The sequence below is a fragment of the Lepus europaeus genome, chromosome 7, assembly GCF_033115175.1.
Source record: "Lepus europaeus isolate LE1 chromosome 7, mLepTim1.pri, whole genome shotgun sequence".
In the NCBI taxonomy this organism is placed as follows: domain Eukaryota; kingdom Metazoa; phylum Chordata; class Mammalia; order Lagomorpha; family Leporidae; genus Lepus; species Lepus europaeus.
This window is the reverse complement of record NC_084833.1, coordinates 100,515,313-100,532,712: the sequence shown is the minus strand read 5'-3', so window position 1 is coordinate 100,532,712 and position 17,400 is coordinate 100,515,313. Positions and strand designations below refer to the sequence as shown.

At 44.7% G+C, this 17,400-nt stretch overlaps 2 protein-coding genes across 5 annotated transcripts in view; both read right to left on the bottom strand.

Moving 5' to 3' along the window:
• DLAT (dihydrolipoamide S-acetyltransferase) overlaps positions 1-4,191 on the bottom strand; it is a 35,118-nt gene extending 30,927 nt beyond the window's left edge. Inside the window, exons 1-4 of the mRNA XM_062197007.1 lie at positions 3,849-4,191; positions 3,303-3,404; positions 2,032-2,156; positions 1,723-1,873 (exon numbers count right to left, since the gene is read on the bottom strand). Of these exons, the coding sequence (XP_062052991.1) occupies positions 1,723-1,873; positions 2,032-2,156; positions 3,303-3,404; positions 3,849-4,127 (657 nt within the window). The 5' untranslated portion in view covers positions 4,128-4,191. The remainder of the gene's footprint in view (positions 1-1,722; positions 1,874-2,031; positions 2,157-3,302; positions 3,405-3,848) is intronic.
• A 3,418-nt stretch (positions 4,192-7,609) lies between these two features.
• DIXDC1 (DIX domain containing 1) overlaps positions 7,610-17,400 on the bottom strand; it is an 89,400-nt gene continuing 79,609 nt past the window's right edge. For 3 of the 4 annotated variants that reach the window (XM_062197001.1, XM_062197000.1, XM_062197006.1), the window contains 3 exons: positions 13,589-13,694; positions 12,449-12,557; positions 7,610-10,830 (listed from right to left, as the gene is read on the bottom strand). In XM_062197001.1, the coding sequence (XP_062052985.1) occupies positions 10,750-10,830; positions 12,449-12,557; positions 13,589-13,694 (296 nt within the window). In that variant the 3' untranslated portion in view covers positions 7,610-10,749. The remainder of the gene's footprint in view (positions 10,831-12,448; positions 12,558-13,588; positions 13,695-17,400) is intronic. The other variant, XM_062197005.1, reaches the window with a different exon arrangement.

Genomic DNA, 17,400 nt, shown 5'->3' with positions numbered 1-17,400 from the left:
TTGGGGAGTGAATCATCAGATGGAAGACCTCTCTCTCTCTCTGTGTAACTCTGACTTTCAAATAAATCAATAAATCTTTTTTTTAAAAATCGCTTTCTTACAGGGGGGATGGTACTAAGTGTTCTTATGTTCTTAAAGCTGTACATACAGCCGGCACCGTGGCTTAACAGGCTAATCCTCCGCCTTGCGGCGCCGGCACACCAGGTTCTAGTCCCGGTTGGGGCACCGGATTCTATCCCAGTTGCCTCTCTTCCAGGCCAGCTATCTGCTATGGCCCAGGAAGGCAGTGGAGGATGGCCCAAGTCCTTGGGCCCTGCACCTGCATGGGAGACCAGGAGAAGCGCCTGGCTCCTGGCTTTGGATCAGCGAGATGCGCCGGCCACAGCGGCCATTGGAGGGCGAACCAACGGCAAAAAGGAAGACCTTTTTCTCTGTCTCTCTCTCTCACTGTTCACTCTGCCTGTCAAAAAAAAAAAAAAAAAAGCTGTACATACAAAATACATGAAATGTTATCTTTATATAAATAAATCTGGAAAAAGTTGCTTCCTTGTTTATATGGTTTGTGTGTCCACTGAATTTGGATGCTATTCTGTAAATAAGGATTTCATTTGCTGTCTTCTTAGTCTTTTGTAACTAATTAGAAATAGCATTATAATGAAATAAAAATAACTTCACTTGGGGAGTGGGTCAGCAGATGGGAGCTCTCTATCCCTCTGCCTTTCAAATAAATAAATAAAATAAAGGAGCCGGTGCCGCGGCTCAATAGGCTAATCCTCCGCCTGCGGCGCCGGCACACCGGGTTCTAGTCCCGGTCGGGGCACCGGATTCTGTCCCGGTTGCCCCTCTTCCAAGCCAGCTCTCTGCTGTGACCCAGGAGTGCAGTGGAGGATGGCCCTGCATCCCATGGGAGACCAGGAGAAGCACCTGGCTCCTGGCTTCAGATCAGCGCAGTGCGCCGGCCGCAGCGCGCCAGCCGCAGTGGCCATTGGAGGGTGAACCAACGGCACAGGAAGACCCTTCTCTCTGTCTCTCTCTCTCACTGTCCACTCTGCCTGTCAAAAAAAATTAAAAAATAAAAAAAAATTTTAAAAAAAGGACAGCTAGTTTTTTATTCACTTCCAATACCTAAAATACACAAATATACATAGTATTACCCAAATATCTAATAAAAGAATTTAGTTTCTTAGAAACTGATTTAGTTAAGACAATCAACAGAGATTGCACTCACTGCTTTCAACTTTGATGCAATGCTATTACATATGTCTAGTCTATACTTTAGTTTTTTACTGTTGGTTTTCTCATTTACAAATATAATAGGACAACTTCACCCACTCTTGGAAAATAGACCACCACGCACCAAGGGAAACCATCAACTGGGGACTTTCATTCAACAGAGAGCAGCTCTATTATAACTCCTATGTGTACACAGAGTAGAGATAAGTAAAAATTCTGCTCAGAATCTGTGACATAATGTTCCTGAATGGGAAATACAGGTATTCTGCGTGCTACACCAAGGCTGAGAAATGTTAAAGGAGCCGTTCAAGTTTACCTGGATACAATTAAGAAAAAAGTTGTCAATTTTCATATTTAAATCCCCGTATACTCCAAAAATGACAGAGGTGAACCACATTTAATGCCAGTTTCCAAAATGTAACAGTCTTCTATGAAAAATAATGAATAAGGAACAAACCATCCAGAGCAGACTCAGAGGCTGAGCCTCACCTGCATGTGAGGGGGATATGAGCTACCAGGAGCCTGAGCAGAAGGCGGAGGAGGTGAAGCAGCAGGGGCTGGTGCAGGGGCCGGTGCAGGGGTAGGTGCCGCTGCAGCGGAATCCAAGGTGTAATTCTTAAAGGCCTCAATATCCTCAGGCCTAAGGAAGAGACAAAATGTATAAATATAAGAGGGTCATCACAGACTCAGCTCCCACAGAGGGAGTTTTCCAAAGTCTCTGACTCATTATTTCTTAATTCTAAAATTAAAATATACCCTAAGTATAGAAGTTTCATGCATTATGAGAGTATTACTCACTTTCCAACTGTGATACAGATGACTGCTCCCACTGGAACATCCCTGGTACCTTCAGAAACAAGTATCTTTGCCATGTAACATTCCTCCAAGCTCTCAAATCCAACAGTGGCTTTATCAGTTTCAACCTGTTAACACAAAAAGCAGTGTTGGGGGCTGGCGCTGTGACGCAGCGGATTAAGGCCTTGGTCTGCAGCACTGACATCGCATATGGGCAGCCGTTTGAGTCTCGGCTGCTCCACTTCTGATCCAGCTCTCTGCTATGGCCTGAGAAAGCAGTGGAAGATGGCCCAAGTCTCTGGGCCCCTGCACCCATGTGGGAAACCTGAAGCTCCTGGCTCCTGTTTTCGGATTGGTCCAGCTCCAGCCATTGCAGTCTTCTGGGGAGTGAACCAGAGGATGGAAAACCTCTCTCTCTGCCACTGCCTCTCTATAACTCTGCCTTCCAAATAAACGAATAAATCTTTAAAAACAAAAATCACTTTTACTGGAGGCTGGCACTGTGGCATAGCAGGTTAAGCCTCCACCTGCGACAATGGCATCCTGTATGAGCACCAGTTTAAGACCTGGCCACTCCACTTCCAATCTAGCTCCCTGCTAATGTGCCTGGGAAATCTGCAGAAATGGTCCAAGTGCTTGAGGCCCTGCACTGATGTGGGAGACCTGGAAGCTCCAGGCTCCTAGCTTCTGCCCAGTCCAGTCCCAGCCACTGCAGTCATTTGGGGAGTAAACCAAAATATGGAAGATATCTCCCTCTACCCCATAACTCTGCTGTATAAATAAATAAATAATTAAATTAAATTTTTAAAAATCAGTTTGACAAGCTGCTGACAACTTATCTAAGCAATATTCTCTAATACCAAAGATTTTTTTAAAGATTTATTTATTTATTTGAAAGTGTCAGAAGGTGAGGCACTGGTTGACTCCCCACAACTGCCAGTGCTGAGCTAGGCAGAAGCCAGGAGCCAGGAGCTTCATCCTGGTCCCACAAGTGGATGGCAGGGGCCCAAGCAGTTGGGCCATCTTCCACTGCTTTTCCAGACCATTAGCAGGGAGCTGGATTGGAAGTGGAGCAGCCAGGACCCGAACCAGCGCTCTTGTGGGATGCTGGCATTGCAGGTGGCAGCTTGCCTCACTATGCTGTAACACTGGCCCTCTGATACCAAGTTTTGAAAACCATCTCAGTTTCTAAATCAAGGGGCTAACTACTCATGCAGAAAGATAACGTCCAGTCAGTCTCCTCTAACTCATCTCCGTATTTTCAAACCACTTACCTCTGCAATTAAGTCACCCTCATTGATTTTTTCCCCTTCTTTTTTTTCCCACCGGGCTATGGTGCCTGCCTGCATTGTGGGGGAAAGGGAAGGCAATGGAACCTGGAAGACAAAAGGGAGAAAACACCGAATTTATAAGCAGTTACTCAACTCGCGATGTGGTTTAAAGTTGCCTTCCACTCAACTTCATGCAAAGAACTTCCTGAGTCCCGTTACACACCAGACACGGGGGACACAAAGGAAGCTCCGGCCCTCCAGGAGCACAGGGGTCCCAGTGACAGGCTTCCTCCTCCAACCCCTGTGGGTCTCACCACGCACGAACCGACAGAGGGTTCTGTAAGCAGCCCAGGCTTGGAGCGCTCCTTTCAATGGAACACACCCCTGGAGCTACACCGCGGGAGCTACGGCAAAGCCGGGTTTTGGACAAACAGCGATGACAGCTACTGGGAGAAGATGCGAGATCCCTGAGGCCTCCGAAGGATTCGGAGCCCAAACGGCCTGCCTGAAGGACAGCCGCGTCCCGAGCAGCGCGAGTGGCGGTCTCACCTTCTGATGCGGAGGGAGACTATACCAGCGCCGGCCGGCCGAGCCCAGAAGCTGCAGCAGTAAGCGGTTCCGCGGCGTGGCGCCAGAGCTGGGGCTCCACCCGCACAGCGCCCGGACTCCGCCATACACCGCGGTTGCTCTGCTGCAACGCGCCGGAGCCGGACCAGACTGCGGGGTCACGCATGGAGCTCCGGGTCCCTCCCGCAAGGCCGCCCACCGAGCCCCGACTCCTGCCCTCGGGGCGGCATTCTGGGCCCGTCGCGCACAGACGCGCCACATAATGCCACCGGCTCCCGCAGCCCGCAGCCAACAGCGTCTCCGGAGTGACCTCCGCAAGAGCAGCACGGCTCTGCCGTCAGCCACTCCGCGCTGCCGCAAGGTGTCGTAAAACGGGCGCCGGAGAGACTCCACCCCCTTCCCCAGGCCGAGAAGGTGAGGCGTAGGACCCCTTCCTTCCTGGCCGGGAGCTGGCCGGCGACGCGTCCCGCGGGGCAGGGTTGTTCCAGCCGAGTCCAGGCCGACGCGAGTCCGGGAGAAATAAGAGAGGGAGGCAGTGGAAAGTGGTGACGTCCGGGACTCGAGTGTACTGAGGGGAGTACGGAGCCCAAAGACACGCCAGGACCGCGGCCGAAAGGCGAATGGAGGCAGAGTGGTCTGAGAGGGCCGGCTCGCCTGGGGTGGCCACGTTGTGAGGAAAAGCCGGGAAGCAGGAAGCAGGGGATGTCGCCGAGGTGCCCTTCGCTTCTGCGAAGCCGAGTGACCTAGGGACTTGGGGCCCCGCTCAATGAGAGCTACACTGGGTTAAAAAAAAATTAGTTTCGGGTTTGTAGCCCCGCCGGAAGCTGGAGCGATCAGGCTTTCCAGCCCCAGGGTGCCAAGGACCGCCAGGTAGAAGATCCATCCCTACATGCATTGTGCAGTAGCTGGATTAAACCTAGTCCCTCGGTGGAGATTCCAGCCCACAAAACGGGTTTGTGCTAATCCCGAGTTTGAGTAGCCACAAGTCTGTTTGAAGAGTGTGGTACCAGAACTGAACCGTAGGCAGTGAGGTGAGACAGAACGGCTGTCTCCCCAGACGTTGGTGTAGTACACCGGCTACGCAGTGGGGGCCGAATGCGTAGCTTTGGAATTAATGAGTGAAACCCCTTCTAAACACTGCTGTTGTAGAGTTGTCATTTTATAATTAGAAAATGTTTCATCACTGCTTAAGATGAAGGGAATATAAGATTAGGAGAAAGCGGGGTACCGTATTTGTATCACCGAGTCCTCAGTGTGCACACAGCCCAAGAACACAATAAGAAATTGGAGGAAAAATAATTGACAGATTTAACCTTGCTAACAATTAACTCGGAAAAATAAAATAGGAGATACTATTCCATACCTACTTAAATCAGAAATGTTTAAGAGGCACAGCTGCCTAACATAAGTGAGAAAATTTCAAGATTAAGAAAAAATGTATTTGAGATATAAAGAGTAGGGCAATTATATTGTTACAGTTACATAAAACCATATTTAGGAGTAACCAAAGCAGCAATGGAAGAATAATTTAGTGAAAGGGCTTATACTGTTAACTTTATTATAATAAAGTGTTTTAACTCTTGAATTGACTAAATACCTTGCTATTCCCACTGCATTTAAATTTTTTGTAATATTTATTTATTTGAAAGGCAGAGTTACAGAGAGGCAAAGGCAGAGAGAGAGGTCTTCCATCTGCTGGTTCACTCCCCAGATGGCCGCAACAGCCAGAGCTGTGCCGATCTGAAGCCAGGAGCCAGGTGCTTCTGGGTCTCCCATGCTGGTGCAGGGGTCCAAGGATTTGGGCCATCTTCTGCTTTCCCAGGCCATAGCAGAAAACTGGATCAGAAGTGGAGCATCTGGCTCTCAAACTGGCGCCCATTTGGGATGCCAACACTGCAGGTAGTGGCTTTACCCTCTAAGCCACAGCGTGCGCCCCTGCATTTAAATTCAATAACTTTGTTAGGGACAAGTGTTTGGTGCAATGACTAAACTTATGCTTGGGTTGCCAGCATCTCATTGGAGTGCACAGGTTTTCCACTTCCAATTCCAGCTCCCTGCTAATGTACACCCTGGGAGGCTCAACTACTTGAGTCCCTTCCACCCATGAGACCCAGTTTGAGTTCCAGGCTCCTGACTTCAGCGTGGCCCAGCTTTGGCTCTTGTGGGCATTTGGGGAGTGAACCAACAGGTGGAAGATCTCATCTCTCTTCTACCTTGCGAATAAAATGAAAATAAATAATAAATACAAGTTAAACTAGCCTTTGTTAACACGTATGAGGTGAGCTGCAGGTCTCGCTGTTCACTTAGATAGGCTTGTTTAAACCTTGCTTTGCACTTTTTCAATAGTGAGTTTGCATTTTTAATATGCTTCTGACTTAGGTGTAGCTAAATTTTAAGAAGGCACAGTTCAAACAGTCCAGGGATGGCAAGTTTACCCCAGAGGTAGACTAGGAATTAGATCTGTCAAATCAGTCCTGAGAGAATAAGACTGAACCCCTCTAAACAGACTGGATAAAGAAAATTAAAGGAAAAAAAAAAAAACAAAACAGTACTCAGGTGTGACATAGATTTGTAGACTGGCAATATCACTGATTCAAAGTTGGGTGGATGGAAAGAGAAAATAGTTGATTATGAAAGATTTTGAGTTGTTTCGTACATATCACAATGGGGTAGCCAATTAATAGATTAAAATATGTAATCAGAAGGCCGGCGCCGCGGCTCACTAGGCTAATCCTCCGCCTTGCGGTGCCGGCACACTGGATTCTAGTCCCGGTCGGGGCACTGGTCCTGTCCCGGATGCCCCTCTTCCAGGCCAGCTCTCTGCTGTGGCCAGGGAGTGCAGTGGAGGATGGCCCAAGTACTTGGGCCCTGCACCCCATGGGAGACCAGGAGAAGCACCTGGCTCCTGCCATCGGAACAGCGCAGTGCGCAAGCTGCAGCGCGCCAACCGTGGCGGCCATTGGAGGGTGAACCAACGGCAAAGGAAGACCTTTCTCTCTGTCTCTCTCTCTCACTGTCCACTCTGCCTGTCAAAAAAAAAAAAATATGTAATCAGAAGCCAAAAAATATTCAAGGCTAACGACTGAGATACATTGAACATTTAACTTGAAACCTACTTAGGAGTTGGGGAAGCAGCTTTCAGATTCACTTAGGAATTCTGATTATTTCAAATGCACACAATCCTTTTTACTTATTTGAGGGGCAGACAGACAGTACATCCCCTGATATATGCCCCAAATTCCTGCAGCTGGGACAAGGTCAGAGCCAAGAGCTGAAAGATAACCTAATTATTTGAGCTATCCTAGCTGCCTCAGGATCGGCTAGAGTCAGAAGCCAGATCCGGGAGCCAAACCCAGGCCCTTGGATGTGTGACAAGCATCTTTAACTAACTGCTAGGCTAATTTTTTGTTCTTAAATGTACATTTTAGAAAGTCACGTGGTTTGTGCTTGCACCAGAGACTGTCATGAAGTTTACATTCTCACATCCTTACTTGATTGCACATGTACACATAATTTCAAAAGAAGTGCTAAATCAATTAATTCTCCTTGGTAGTATTTTTTGCTTACATTAGAAATACCAGTAGTAAAATATCTGTAGCAATAAAGTAATTCTTATCTCCATTCTCCATGTAATGTAAACATGCTACCTGGGAGCTCACTTGAGGAAATTTACTTTCACTAAATATATATGGCTTTGTTGGTTAATATCAGTCAATAAGTGTGAATACAAATGATTAGTGGGATTTAGTTTGCAAACTCCATTTTATTCCATTTGTATTTTTTCATTAGTTCATAAATTGGTACACATGGGCAGTTAAAACTGGTTATCAATCATTTTGATAATCAGAAGCCTCTGGTATAACATATTCTTCATGAGAACATTGTAAAACAATACACAGCAATAATCTCTTTGAAAACAATGGCTGCAAACATCTATGTTTCTAAGAAAATATAACTTTACATATATATGGATTTTAAGCAAGCTATATCTCTTACATAAATCAGACAATACAGTATGCAATCATAATGCTTACTTTATGGAAACAAAATGAAAATAATTTTAATTATGACCTAAATGCTTTTAAATAGAGTCCTCTTGGATTGGATGTAGAACATAAAGATATTTTCCTAATTTATAACTGACCTGGTCAGAAAAAGCTGCAGAGCTAGTAAATCATTTTGGCCATCACTGAGTGTGTCAACTCAAGTTCTTCAGACACAAAACGCAGTGTTCCAATTCCAATGAATTTAGAGAACTGAGCATTAAGAGAACAGTCTTCAGTGTTGAAGACTTTTTAAGGAACTGAACTCTAGCTTTTAAGTCATTTTTTAAAACAGCTCCAATATGGTTCAGAGATTATTTTATGAACTCTAAACATGCTAGTTCCTAGGTTTTCTCAAGGAAAGAGAACACCAGCAATAGCAGGATGGACCATCCCACTCCCATGTCACTAGGAGATGACAACTGTGAATGAATCAGAAGTGCAATTGAACAGGAAACCTTTCAGAACAGAATGAATCAACAGATTGTTCTGCTCAGAAGGTTCCTCATTTGAGGGCCTGGAATAAGGATCACTAACACATTTTGTACAAGAGTTACTGGAGTGACCTCATTTTGCAGGGGTGTTTAGTTATTACCTCTGGCACATGAGACTAATGAGCTAAAGGGAAAAAACATCTCATATTCTCCCCTGAACTCAATTTCAGCTTTTTAAGGTGGCACAACATCATTACAGCTCCTTTTCCAAAAGATAGATGGAAGACAGGTATGGTAGAGGACTTTGAAATATATTTTTCTGATTTAATTTTCTCTCAAAAGTTAAATTACACATAATGGTTAAGACTTTGCTGAAAGAAAAGTGACAAGTAAAAACTGATAGACATTCAAGATAAACTACTGGAAATACAATAATGAATTTTGGCCTGCTAACCCTCATGCTATATATAGCAAACACTAAAATTCATGCAACAAAGAAATTGGTGATGTGAGGACTTTTTCTCCAGATCTCCTGGGGAAAAAAAAATGTAATATTTTCTCATTTGCCTTCAGAACAAATTATTCTTGTTTTTGGCTGAATTTCCCAAACTCTCCCAGGCATTTCTAACAAAAAAAAAAAAAATCATTCTTAGTAGAAGACCAGTAAACATATGAAAGACAGCAGGTGTCTTTTGAGCTCCTTCTGTCTGCTGAGGAGCAATCAACTGAATTACATCAAACTCCTTCCACAACTAAAATGGCAGGTAGAATTGGAACAGGAATTGTCATTAATATAGTTGTAACAAAATAAATCTTGTTCTGAAGCCACAAGGGGTGGTAAGAAGAGACTGTATAAAAGCTACTGGGTTCTCTAGAAAATGGATACAGTATACAATTGAATGTGAGAATATAAACAACTCACACTTGGGTTATAAAAATAGACATGGTTCTCAGACAAAAAACAAATGAGTACAAAAGAATTCTCCAAACATGAATTATTTTTAAAAGACACATTTTAAAAGACAACAAGATATCATCTCAGAGCTCCAAAGAGTAGTCTGTTGAAATGGCTAAAGAGGGGCGATGAACTGGAGACAGGTCAAGAATCCAGAACTTATCTGTCCTACTCTTTCTGTTTGGCAGTGTACATTGGTAATCACAAATAGACTGCTATGGGTAATATATATAAATAATAATGGCTGATTAGTTGATGGTGCTTGGTGAATGAATGAGAAAACCCAGGTTATTTGTGATCTCTGAAAGTTGAACACATAGCTTTTACACTTGACAGTGTTGCACATGAGAAATTATTCTAGGCTTTGTTACCTAGAATCAACCCTGCCATTCACAACTCATGCTCCATGCCCCACAATTTCTATTGTGCCCTAAAAAAAATCAGCCTAAATACATAATGGAAAATAAATCCAGCCTTGAAAGAGGAGAAACAGACCAGTAATTCATGCTCAGTTTTCATAAATTACAAAGAAATACTGAAATTAATGGTCTCTCTCCTTTTAGCTGTAAAGGAGATGCCATGAACTAAAGAAAAGTCATGAGACAAAGTCAAGACGATATGGGTAGCAGCACCTTTCCATACCCGCCTGGATGTTAAGGAGCCATTCACTCCTTATTCCTTTCAAACAACAAAGTTTATCAGTTTGAATAAAAATAAATGGCTCTAAAGTTAAAGAGTCCCTAGAGATAACTAGCAGTACATGAAATATGCCCTGTGTGGGCCAAAAACAAGCTGCAGAATCAGTTAAGACCAGAAGAGGCAGCCCAAGGTCTTATTTAATTATGGTTGTAGCATAGTGTAGCACAAGATGGGCAGCCCTTTATCCATCAATAAACAATTCAGCACCATCCATACACGGTCCAAAATATTACCGAAGAGTGGGCTTTCATCTTTGGTACCACTTCTTGATTTATTCTTGGTTTGCAATAGCTGCAAAGTAGCAGAAACGCTGGTACCTTTGCCTTGTCTGTAAGTACAAATGCTGGGACTCTGATTGCTGCAACTACTGAGGCCAAATAAAATAATACTGTAACACACAGGAGTGATGTATCCAATTCTCAGGTTCCAGATAATAGCAGCCATGCCCCTATAGGAGCGGGATCATCCATCCCATTGGTTAAGGCCTTCGGTTTGTTGTCCTCAGAGTAGAACAAAACACTGTGTTCCCACGGACAAGGAACTCCAGATGAACCCACGGTGTAACATTTGGACAAGGATTTTAAGTACCAGATAAACCAGGCACAGAAACAGGACTGGCCTGTGGCCATCACACTTGGAGAAGCTTCTGTTTTGGCCCCACAGACTAGAAACTTCTCAGTGTGTTCTGGTTTCAGTCCCCTTCCTGAGTGAAGCAGCCAGGGAGTAACCAGGTTCCAATCAAATACTCTGTGTTAATTCTCTCCATGGTCCTCTTCCACCCAGGCTACAATTTTCCCTTCCCATCCAGGGATGGCATCATCATCATGGAAGACCTAGGGAAACAACAGTAAGAAAATACAGAGTAAGGCAGGGAGTCTCACTAAACAACTGTTGCTGGTAAAAAGATCCCAAACAAAGGATAACAGATACGGAAAGCCTTGAGTTAGCTTCTAGGTAGATTTGGTTTTGTTTTTGATTTTGATTTTGTTCCAACTGATATATATCTTTTCCTTAATTTCACAGCTATAAACCATCCCTAACACTGCTTTGCTCATAGGGATTTATAAGAATTACTAAATTATGGGCCAGCACCATGGTGTAGTGGGCTAAGCTTCTGCCTGTGGTGCCAGCATCCAATATGGGCAACAGTTTGAATCCTGGCTGCTCCTCTTTTTTTTTTAATATTTATTTTATTTATTTGAAAGAGTTACAGAGAGAGGCAGACACACAGAGAGAAATCTTCCATCTGCTGGTTCACTCTCCAAATGGCCGCAATGGCTGGAGCTGAGCTGATTCAAAGCCAGGAGCCAGGAGCTTCTTCTGGGTCTCTCACATGGGTGCAGGAGCCCAAGGACCTGGGCCATCCTCTGCTACCTTCCCAGGCACATTAGCAGGGAGCTGGATCAGAAGTGGAGCAGCTAGGACTTGAACTGAGGCCCAAATGGGATGCCGATGCCACATGCTGGGGCTTTAACCCACTGCACCACAGCGCTAGCACCTGCTCTCTGCTATGGCCTGGGAAAGCAGTAGAAGATGGCCCAAAGTCCCAAAGAAGATGGCCCTGCACCCATGGGGGAGACCCAGAAGAAGCTCCTGGCTTCAGATAGGCCCAGCTCTAGCTGTTGCAGCCATTTGGGGAGTGAACCAGCAGATGAAAGATCTCTGTCTCTGTCTGTGCCTCTGCCTCTCTGTAACTCTGCCTTTCAAATAAATAAATCTTAAAAAAAAAACTGAGAAGGGGAAATTTTGGTACAAGGCATTGGAAAGAAAGGATTGGAAGGAGGACCAATCTTAACATTCCTCAGGTGCAGTTCTTTCATTTTCTAAACTACAAATAAAGTAGGGTTATTAAAACAGCTCAGTGAGAAAATCTTTACCAAAAAAATATAAGGTTTTCCAGCTTTTCTCTTTCTGTAACCACAGGAAAGCACTTGCAACCCATAACTCTCTACCAAGGGGAAAAAAAGGTTTTGCCTGGCAAATGGATCATGGAGAGAAGTGTTAGCTAAGAAAATACTCAAAAGTTGAGAATAAGCATGTTCTCAAGCACAGATGACTACACAGACGCTCCTTTCATCATGAGAAACAACCAGCGTATAATATACAGTTTCATATATTCATGCCTGTTTCTTTTACTCTCTATAAGAAGTGAGAAGTTTTGTAAGATGTGGGTACAGACAAAAAAGGGCCCTTCATTTTATAACAAGTTCTTTATCTGCCTTAACAAAATAAAACTTTTTTAAAAAGAAAATTCTTAATCAAAGTAATTAAACCCTAGACTAAAGCTATCAACATCTCAGACCATTCTGTGCCTTCTTAGTCTAGAGCAATCAGAAGTGATTGAAGTCTCTGGCAATTCAGACCTAAGTAGGGAATACAGGTACTTCTGGGTACCAGGCCCTGAGCTGGGATGACCAGTAATACCACCTACAATCTCTGTAGATTCTGTACCTCCTCTTTGACAGTGCCAAACTCAGGATCCAATGCTTTGAAGTGATACCGGTGATTCCCCTCCCGATCAATAGCTGCTTTAAAATCCTTCAGTGTCACTTCCCCCAACCTATAACGAAAGGAGAGTGCACTAAAATACGTTGTTAATCAATAGGTTGGAAAGATAAGCTGTTATCTGTAAACCCAGCCCCCTGCCACAGTCAACAGTCAGAAATAGCATGGCCTTGTTGGTCAGAATCCCTGATAACCTGCATGGCATCTGGGATGATCTGAGAATTTAAAATAGATACATTGCTTCTGCAGCAGCCAAATCACTTTCCAGTGTTTTTCTCTGGGAATAAGACAAAAGGGCTCTGAACTCAAATTTGCTGAACAACCATGTCTAAGTTCTCTTAATTTCTTTCTTCGCCACAATATTTCAGTTCTCTAGACTGGTAAATCAAGTGTCACCATCTTTATCCTTCTCTCTTTAGGAAGCTGGCTTCTCACCCAGACCAAATTAAGCAGACTCTCTAGGAAAGGAGAATCCTATGACCTCTCTGAGTAGTTGGTTAAAGGTCTTTATTTCAGGCCGGCGCTGTGGCTCACTTGGCTAATCCTCTGCCTGTGGCGCCGGCACCCTGGGTTCTAGTCCCGGTTGGGGCGCCGGATACTAGTCCCAGTTGCTCCTCTTCCACTCCAGCTCTCTGCTGTGGCCCGGGAGGGCAGTGGAGGATTGCCCAAGTGCTTGGGTCCCTGCACCCACATGGGAGACCGGGAGGAAGCACCCGGCTCCTAGCTTCGTATCGGCACAGCACCGGCCATAGCGGCCATTAGGGGAGTGAACCAATGGAAGGAAGACCTTTCTCTCTGTCTCTCACTGTCTATAATTCTCTGTCTCTCTCTCTCTCACTGTCTTTTATTTCAAAACTATATCCCTTAGGAAAAAAATATATTAACTGAGTTTATGGAAAGCTTTTAACACAAATTCTCAATGGGGATTAGCTGCAGCCATGGAACTGTAACAAAAATGAAAGAGTGCCAGGCTGAAATCAGCAGCCATCAGCAGGAGATGTGACCACTTAAAAAAACTATTCTTCCAACCTTGGAGCACATTTGCAAGTTACCAGTATTGGAAGTACTATGATCCCGGAATCTCACCTCTTTGGTATATTGACCATGAAGGGTGTAAGTGACCGGTCAGTGAAATAGAGCACTTTAGTGCAGGTGCTGCTGACAGCTGGAGAGCTCTGTGAATGAGGCAACTCTGCAATCAGAGATACCATGTGGTTAGGACATCCCATTTGCTCCAAACCAGCCCATCATTTCCAGTGATTCCAAATATCTCAGGAGGATGGATCACACCCTTGCCAAACACCATGTCCACAGGGTATGATCCAGACATCACCACTGGTACCACTATGACAAGCGGTGCTTTGGACGTGGACACTATCACAAGGATCATCACTTCTCACCATTCCAGGTTTTTCTAGCAGGGGAATAGCAACTGATCTGAAAGGCAAGTTGTTAAAGATCAAAAAGAGAAGCCCGGAGAGAGTCCAGCTGAGGCAAAGCAGACACACAGCAGGATCTGCAGACTCTGTCAAGATTTACATGTTGGAGGTCAGTAAAAGTCATGTGATTCATGAAAAGAAAAGAAAAATAGGAAGAAGAACCACAAGAGCAAAGGATCCTTAGAAATTCAGATCCCAAAAGGCCAATGCTTCCAACTTAAAAGGTAGAGAAGACCTACCTTAACTCTTAGCCACATAGCATCCATATGTGTTGATCCTGTGGTCTTTCTTCTTTTTTATTAAGAGGCAAAGAGACAGATGAAGAAAAAGAGCTCCCACCTGGTAGTTCACTCGCCAATTGCCCAAATAGGCCAAGATAGGCCGAAGCCAAAGCTGGGAACCAGGAATGCATTCAAGGTTTTGCATGTGGGTGACAGGAACTCCATTACTTGAGCCATCACCATTGCTTTCCAGGGTCTGCACTGGCAGAAAGCTGGAGTCAGGAACTGGAGCCAGGAACCAAACCCAAGTACTCCAGTATGGGATATACATATTTTAACTGCTAAACTAACCACTCATTCTGCTCCTGTGGTCTTTAACTGAGGTTTCTTTTTTTTTTTTTTTTTTGACAGGCAGAGTGGATAGTGAGAGAGAGAGACAGAGAGAAAGGTCTTCCTTTGCTGTTGGTTCACCCTCCAATGGCCGCCGCGGTCGGCGCAGTATGCGCCGATCCGAAGGCAGGAGCCAGGTGCTTCTCCTGGTCTCCCATGGGGTACAGGGCCCAAGCACTTGGGCCATCCTCCACTGCACTCCGGGGCCACAGCAGAGCTGTTCCTGGAAGAAGGGCAGCCGGGACAGAACCGGAGCCCCGACCGGGACTAGAACCCGGTGTGCCGGCGCCGCAATTTAACTGAGGTTTCTAACTTCTCTCTATCCTCTAAAAATAGTTTTGGAAAAATATAATTAGTGAGTGTTTATAGTTGTGTCTTTAAGAAAAAAGTAGGAAAGATCTGTCATAAACCTTAATTATGAGGGCCAAAGATAATTAAACTTCCACATATCTAGAATCTTTCCAGCAATTCTACCTATACATATTTTATTCCTAACTTACCCAAGCATTGATTGCAACCAAACTGGCAATCTCAGGAGAACAGTTCTGGGAGAGAGATTAAAATAAAGAAGGATGGGGACAGCATTGTGGCACAGCAAATTAAGCCACTGCCTGCAACACCTGCTGCTCCACTTTCAATCCAGATCCCTGATAACACACTTACAAAAGCAGCATTAGTGGAAGTGGCCCCTGCCACTCTCAGTGGGAGACCCAGAAGAAGCTCCTGGCTCCTGGCTTCGGATTGGCGCAGCTCCAGTGGATGGAAGACCTCTCTCTCTCTCTCTCTGCCTCTCCTCTATCTATGTAACTCTGACTTTCAAATAAATAAGTAAATCTTTAATATATATATATATATATAAAGAATGTCATGATCATACCATGAGTCTCCTTTGCCCCCAGCAACCAGCATAGTGTCTGGCACATAGTAGTAGTGCAATAAATAAAATTTTCACTTTTAGCATTAAGTTATATAACTCACTCATTAAGCAAACATTTGCTGAGCACCTACTATGTGCTAGATATCAAAAATATAAAAATCAACTACATGGCTTTTGGTCTCCAAGAAGTTACAATATGGATGATAGGCACAATTTAAAATTACAATAAACATTATAATATACTAATTCAGAACTGTACAAACTGCATGAGAAGACTGAAGATGGATAGGTTAATTCCGCCTTAAAGAGGTCAAACCATAGTTAGAAAATCTTTTTTTGAAAAAAGATTTATTTATTTATTTATTTGGAGGTCAGAGTTAGGGAGACACACAGAGAGAATGATCTTCTATTAGTTCACTCCCCAGATGGCTACATGGGCCAGCACTGGGCTAGGCTGAAGCCAGGAGATTCATTCGGGTCTCCCATGTTGGTGGCAGGGGACTAATTATTTGAGCCACCTTCCACTACTTTTTCTAGGACATTAGCAAGGAGCAGCAGCCAGTACATGAATTAGCACTCATATGGGATGCCAACATCATAGGTGGTAGATCTACCCACCACACCAGAATGCCACTCCCACAAATCTTTTTTTTTTTTCTTCAAGATTTATCTGTTGGGGCCAGCACTGTGGCATGCTACCTGCAATACCAGCAGCCCATTTGGGTACCAGCTCAAGTCCTGGCTGCTCCACTTCTGATCCAGCTCCCTGTTAATGTGCCTGGGAAAGCATCAGAAGATGGCCCAAGTCCTTGGGCCTCTGTACCCATATGGGAGACCTGGATTGAGTTCCTGGTTCTTAGCTTCAGCTTGGCCCAGCTCTGGCTGTTGCAGCCATCTGAGGAATGAACCAGCATATGGAAGATCTCTCTCTCTTTCTCTTAAACTCTCCCTTTCAAATAAGTGAAAATATCTTTATTTTTAAAGAGTTATTTTTATTTATTTGAAAGGCAGAGCAAAGACAGAGAGGGAGAAACAGATGGATGTTTCCCATATGGATGGCAGGGGCCTGAGTTCTAGGCCCATCATCTGCTGCATTCCCAGGCACATTAGCAGGAAGCTGGATTGGAAACAGAGCAGCCAGGACTTGAACCAGCACTCTAACTGCCATTCCTACATAGGATGTCACATCACAAGTGCAGGCCACAGGAAATCTTTTTTAAAGCACTTTTTTAAAAAACACAAGCTAGGGGCCAGCATTGTTGCATAGTGGGTTAAGCTGCCACCGATGACACCAACATCCCATATGGGTGCCTGTTTGTGTCCCAGCTGCTCCACTTCCAATCAAGCTCCCTGCTAATGGCCTGGGAAATGTAGTATTTGGGCCCCTGCAACCCATGTGGAAGACCCAGAAGAAGCTCTTGGCTTGGCCTGGCTCAGCTCTGTCTATTGGGGTCATCTGGGGAGTCAACCAGTGAATGGAAGATCCTTTTCTGTCTTTCCTTCTCACTCTGTAACTTTCAAATAACTCTTTCAAATCTTTTTTAAAAAGATTTATTTATTTATTTGAAAGTCAGACTTACAGAGAGAGAGAGGGAGAGAGAGAGAGAGAGGTCTTCCATCCACTGGTTCACTCCCCAATTGGCTGCAACAGCCTGAGCTGTGGTGATCTGAAGCCAGGAGCCAGGAACTTCTTCCAGATCTCACACGTGGGTGCAGAGGCCCAAGGATTTGGGCCATCTTCTACTGCTTTCCCAGGCCGTGACAGAGAGCTGGATCAGAAGTAGAAGCTGGGACTCGAACCAGCGCCCATATGTGATGCTGGCACTGCAGGTGGCATCGTTACCTGCTATACCACAGCGTTGGCCCCAATAAATAAATCTTTTTTTTTTTTTTTTGACAGGCAGAGTCGACAGAGAGAGAGAGACAGAGAGAAAGGTCTTCCTTTGCCGTTGGTTCACCCTCCAATGGCTG